The sequence below is a fragment of the Anarrhichthys ocellatus genome, unplaced genomic scaffold (assembly GCF_004355925.1).
Source record: "Anarrhichthys ocellatus isolate YVR2014 unplaced genomic scaffold, GSC_Weel_1.0 scaffold110, whole genome shotgun sequence".
NCBI classification, from domain to species: Eukaryota; Metazoa; Chordata; class Actinopteri; order Perciformes; family Anarhichadidae; genus Anarrhichthys; species Anarrhichthys ocellatus.
Genome location: NW_022280140.1, coordinates 863,029 through 869,447, shown reverse-complemented (window position 1 = coordinate 869,447; position 6,419 = coordinate 863,029). Strand labels below are relative to the sequence as shown.

Below are 6,419 nucleotides of genomic sequence, written 5' to 3'. Positions count from 1 at the left end.
ACACACACACACACACACACACACACACACACACACACACACACACATATGTTCCTGTCATATGAAAAGAAACCATCCAACATTCACTGCAGGAATCACTCGTACACACATATAATGCTCTACTGCCAAAACACACAGACACACACACACATCCCTTCCTTCCTCCTATCACACTCTCACACAAACACACACACACACACACACACACGTCTCTTCCTTCCTCACACACACACACACACACACATTTGACAGCCATGAAGCAGAATCACATTCACACACACAATAACATCTAAAACAAATGATATACACGCACACACTATGCTTTTCCTGTCACGTGCAAATATAGACACATACATTTTCAATAAATCAGATCAAATGCATGAAGCAAAACCACAAACACACACACACGTATGCTTTCCTGTCACACACAAATATACACATAGATTTTCAAGAAATCAGATGAAATGCATGAAGCAAAACCACACACACACACACACACACACACACACACACACACGTACAGTAACATCCATAACTGAATCTATCTCACACACAAGCAGCATCGTTCTGCAGCCTCTCTGCACTGAGCAGCAGCCAATCAATATGAAATCATAACAAAATTAAAAGTAACGGATGGAAAAGCACAAAAAAGAAAACCTTTTTGAGTGGATGAAAAGAGGAAAAGAGGAAAAGGAGGATTTCCTTCCTTTACCTGCCGCCTGTGTGTGTGTGTTCTGCCTCTCACGGCAACCGAGAACAATACTGGAGAGGAGGCAGAGCAGGAGAGAGAGAGAGGGAGAAAGAGAGAGAGAGAGAGAAGGAAAACAGGAGGGGAGGAGGGTGAGATGTGTGACAGAGAGGGGGGAGGGGAGATGACTCAGAGGTAGATGGAGAGAGAGGAAGAGGAGGAGAAGAGGAGGGTTAATTAAATAGGAGGAGATGGACGGAGGGGTGTGATGAAGGGATAAGGACGGGGTGCAGAGGCTCGTCGCCCGACGGAGGAGGTAAAAATACACGAAGGGAGGACCGGTTCTCACTCTATGTGTGTGTCTCCCTGTTCTTCTTCTCTGGTGCTGCAGTGGGCTTCAGTCGCTCGTATATACAGTTACATAATCCATCCTTCTCCTCCACACTCAGACATGATGAAGCTCTGTGTGTGTGTGTGTGTGTGTGTGTGTGTGTGTGTGTGTGTGTGTGTGAGCATTTAAACACTGACAACAATGCAGCAGCAGAAATCCCTTTGAAAGCAGGTGCTGTGTGTTTAAAACGTCTCTTTGGTTCAATGTAGCTGTAATAATATAATTCATATTATGTCATATCAATTATAACTTGCTGTCATAAATTTACTACAATGATTTATTGACGATAAAATGCGACATTAAAAAAAATATATATACAAAAACAACAAATTTCTGGTCAGTGTGCTCAAAAATTCCTGCACATTCGTCCCGGTTCGGTCGAGTTCTGTGCTGTGGTGATTTGTTTTGCTTCCTTTGTTCATGTTGTGCTGCGTCCTTCCTGCTCTAGAAACAGGCCGGTGGAGCTGTTAATGCCGACTGGAGGGTGACACTGATACACATTGACAGGGCAACAGGGCAACAGGGTGAGACCAGTGTGTGTGTGGGTGTGTGTATGTGTGTGTGTGTGTGTGTGAGAGAGAGTGTGAGAGTGTGAGAGTGTGAGCGTGTGAGATAATCTATAATTAAATTCCTGAGTTTAATGGGATTATTTTTGGGAGACAAGCAGCACAACGTCCTTGACATCCATCCTCCCGGTTAGCCACGGGTGAGTGACTGATAGACACACACACACATACATATATATATATATATATATATATATATATATATATGTATATATATATATAGAGAGAGAGAGAGAGAGAGAGGGAGAGAGGGAATGATGAAGAGGAGGTGAGAGAGGGAAGAGAGAAACCAGGAAGCAGCAACAAAGAGCAGAAGAAGAAAAAGAGCAAGTGAGTAGAGATCAAAGTGCGATGAAATGCTTGTGAAGTGAGAGAACGAGAGAAGCCTTCCGGAGGAAAAGGGTAATAGAGAAGTGCCTCGCATTGTAATTACCTAATTTTCTGCTGCATTACCACTGAAGGTCGACTGGGCTTTACTTCAACGAGCTCCCCCTCCACCAGCAACACAGCACTGACAGACAAAACAAACACCCATTAAAGACATTATTGTACAGGAGGTTTACTCTGTCCTGGCCTCTCTTATTGATCCATTGATTCCCTGTTGATGAACTCTGATGCTAAATACTCACTTCTCAAGATATTTGTATTTCTTTTATATACACGATTCTTTATCAGATGCATAGAAAATTAAATAAGGAAGAAATGTGAACCAGACATCTATTCACAGGGATGTGTGGCGGGTGTCAAACTGAAATACAGCTCATCATAAGTGAAATTCATACCATTTATCAGCTCAAAAGCAGCAAAGCAATATTCGATAGTGAATAATATATATTGAATTTCAGTCAAGATCCCACATTTTCCAAATATGACCGGAACAATGTTTAAGTGAGTGTGTGGAGTTGACACATAGAGTACACACACATTTAAAGTATGTGAACTCTGTGCAAACACACACAAATACATGTCATGTTACTGCCGCTGGTGTTGGTATTACTTCTTTTACGCTTTATGTCGTTAATCTTCTTATGTTGCTGTAATTGACTTTAGTTTCCTTATTCAACTAGATTTATCTTATTGCTATTCGTATTAATATTAGTATTAGTATTAGTATATTAGTATCTTTTTTATTGTTTTATTCTTATGTTGGAGTCATTTTTAAGCAATCTCTGGCACAAGCATTTCATTCAGGATTAATAAAGTTATAATAAAGTTATCTTATCTTATCTTATCTTATCTTATCTTAGGTTGTGTAAAAGCATCTAAAATTGCTCTTCACTGTATGAAATGCTTTAAACCCCAAACAGTTTGTACTTCACCTCCCTCTGGTGGTCACTGAGAAACAGTGACATATACTAAACTCAAATGAAAAAATGCACGTGTGTGTATAATTAATTGTAAAATAATTAATTATTTGTAAATTAATAATTATTTCAGACAAATACTTTTAAGATTTAATTTTGTTCAAAGCATTTTTAAAAGTCAAACGATTAATTGGTATAAATGTACAGTTGTAATCCCTTTATTATATGTATGGTAAAAATGTTTATCTTTCTATATTTTATTTCATTTCATTTTATTTTATTTTATTTTATTTTATTTTATTTTATTTTATTTTATTTTATTTTATTTTATTTTATTTTATTTTATTTTATTTTTACTATAAGTACTAGACATCCTGATCCACACTCCATACCAGTTGGTGGCGGTAATGCGCCAATTCATTGTTTTGTCAACCGCCAATAAACCTCAAAAAAGAAGAAGAAGAAGAAGAAGGAGAAGAAGGCACCAAAACTCCTATTTCCGGTTTCCGCACTGTGTTGGGAGGGGAACGACGGTACCAGCACTCCACCTGAGAAGAGACAAGGTAGTAAAGTTAGCTGTCACTGTCTTTAACTGTCATTAACTGACGAAAACATACTGACAAGTCAACAGAGACACGGCTATTTACTTCAGAGTGACTCTTCTTTTATTGTGAAAATCTATGACCGTTAGCCTGCTGACAGCTAACTCGGTTAACAGCTGTCAAAACAAACAAGTTTCCTTTATTAGCTAACTGCTAGCTTCGCAGGAGTAAACTTTTCAACATTTAGTAGCTTATAAACGCAATCAACGAGTAAGAACGTCGTTGTTTCATAACTTTAACTGTGTGAAAACAAACTGCTAGCCTTCGATAAAGACGATAATCGTTTTTTTGTGAGTTATTGCCTTTGTTTTCTATGCGGAAGTGACTGAAAAGTCAGCAAAACAGAAGCTAACTTGAGAGAAATGATCACTTAAAGCTCAAAAACGTAAAGTTAAGTTGGTTTTATTGGTCTGATAACGTTCTGTCTTTCTTAGTTATCAACAGGCAGCATTGTTGAAGCAATGACGGCATTTATGTAGTTTGTTACCTTATTTAAATGTTGATTTAATCATTATATTTACATTAAAAGGACATAACATTTGCTTTTGATTCATTTTATGAACACTTTCTGTTTTATAATCAATGCTTTTAGCAGGAAAATTGGTTTTGAGCTGAAGTTGATGAACAGAAACTAATTAATATTTGTTTTATTGCTAACATCCTCTGGTTACAGCGTCTCAACGTAATTAATTAGATAGTTTTATATCATTGGATGTCATATATCTACTAAACATATTTGCTGTTCAGATAGATACAGAGAAAATGATTAAATCCTCACATTTGAGGAACTGAAATCGTCAAATATTTGTCTTTTTTCCTTGTTTGATTACTTGGACGGATGATTGTTTGTCATCTGTTTACTAATCAATGCTTCAACTAATCTTTTGTTTAGTTGTGACTTAACGAGTGCTTCTGTAAAAGATGACACGTCATAGAGTTAAAGAGTAGTTTGTTAATTAAAATAAATAAACAGTAATGAAAGTAATCAGTTGCTGCGTCTCCAAAACCAGAAGATGCATCTTAACAGTGTGTAGAATAAAAACAATAGTACATTTAAAATACTTTTTAAATACTTGTTCCCACAATTGTCTGCGTGTGTTTGTGGAATTCCGCAAACTGAAGCGGTGTCACCGTGTCTGCAGAGGACCAGTTAGCTTCTCCCTCAGTAACCAGCAGAGTGCTGCCAAAAGGCCCCAAAACAAAGAGCCAGTGATGGAGCGGAGGCTCCATAACCTTTCACCATTGTCCCCCTTAATGAAGCGCCCAGCCCGGTATGTGAGCTGCTCGGCGGGCTGGACGGTCACAGGATCTCCAGCCTGTAGAGAACACTGCGTTACACAGTTATCACTGATGCAGACCGGCTGCTGTTTACAGTTAGTTATCCTCAGTTACTCATAAACACTTTGTCTGTTTAGGCTGTTTTTATACCTGCTCGACTGTATTATTCCTATAAATTACATATTTTGCTCAACCAAGACTCCAAAAGATTAATTAATATGAAAGAAAACAACAAAAACAGGCAGATATTCACATTCAAGAAACCTGAAGCGGGACATTTTTTGCCGTGTTTGCTTAAAAATGAACTTAAAATAATACAAAGTAGTTCGTCTGTCAATTTATCAACTAATTATTTCAGCTCCACTTTAGTGCAAAGTTTAAAATACTTACTTTTAATCATAAAACAACGATGCATCTATAAGTTGCAGGACTGTGTTGATTTAAAGTGGAAAATGTCTGAAAATATATATATATAAAACCTGCTGTATGTTGCACTTTACTTATTTAGTCTCTCAAACTACCAAAAAACATCTGAATCTGAATATTTAATTTGTCTGATGTCTTTGTATTCTTGATGTATTCATATTGTTTTTAGATTCACAGAGACAAACATTTGAAATATTTTTCCCTTTTCAGAGTGAAATGCAGGTTTTTGTGTTGCCTCACCTTTTAATCATTTGTACAAATAGTGTTGTAGATGTGTTTTTTCTTTTTGTGTATTATTTGGACTCAAACTATCTAAATAAGTGAGTTATAATACACTCGTTTACATGATTCAGTGTATTTAGTCTCTATTAAATCTTTTCGGATATAAAGTTCAGAAGTCTTAACGGTCCGCTGCCTGCCACTCCTCTCTCCTTTCCTTTCCTTCCTTCCTTCCTCCTCAGATGCAGACTATAAAGTGTGTGGTGGTGGGTGACGGTGCGGTGGGAAAGACTTGCCTCCTCATCTCCTACACCACCAACAAGTTTCCCTCTGAATACGTCCCCACGGTGAGTAACTGTGAGAACAACAACACAGCAGCAAGTAGCTCCAGTCACACAGGAAGTGATGCTTGTTTACAGAAACACGGCCTGTTTAATTCAGCATTACTCACGTTTGGTTTTACACCATCCAGATCTTAGATAAGATAAGATTTATTAATCCTGGAGATTGAGATTGATCCTGCCAGAGATTGATCACAGAATAAAACCCGGGATTAGTTAGACATTTTGGGAAATAAGAGTATTCGCTTCCTTGCCAAGACACCTGTACATGTCTGTACGCTAACAATAAAACAAAGGCCAGAATAGGCTTAGCTTAGCATAAAGACTGGAAACAGGGGGAAACAGCTAGCCTGGCTCTGTCCAAAGGGAAAAGGAATTCGCCAACCGGCTCAGTGATTTAAAATTAAAATAAAGTCCCAGAGCGTCCAACTATTCCTTTAATGTAATATTATCAGAAGGCTGGGAATCGAACACCCGGCCAGTGTTGTTGACCTGCTCTGGAGAATCACGCAGCGGTCGGACGGAAATAAGTTGTTTTTCGTACCTCAAAGTATGCTGTTTGGGTGGATTCTTAGGATTGCAGCCGTGTGTGTTTGTGTGTGTG

General features: G+C 38.1%; 2 protein-coding genes across 3 annotated transcripts in view; one reads left to right on the top strand and one right to left on the bottom strand.

Moving 5' to 3' along the window:
• LOC116399363 (gamma-enolase) overlaps positions 1 to 813 on the bottom strand; it is a 19,780-nt gene extending 18,967 nt beyond the window's left edge. Inside the window, exon 1 of the mRNA XM_031876476.1 lies at positions 713 to 813. The gene's annotated coding sequence lies outside the window, so the exon portion shown is untranslated. The remainder of the gene's footprint in view (positions 1 to 712) is intronic.
• Positions 814 to 3,418: 2,605 nt separating this feature from the next.
• The window catches only part of LOC116399375 (cell division control protein 42 homolog), an 8,254-nt gene continuing 5,253 nt past the window's right edge, over positions 3,419 to 6,419 (top strand). The window contains exons 1-2 of one of the 2 annotated variants that reach the window (XM_031876494.1): positions 3,419 to 3,512; positions 5,717 to 5,821. In XM_031876494.1, coding sequence (XP_031732354.1) covers positions 5,717 to 5,821 — 105 coding nt within the window. In that variant the 5' untranslated portion in view covers positions 3,419 to 3,512. The other variant, XM_031876493.1, reaches the window with a different exon arrangement.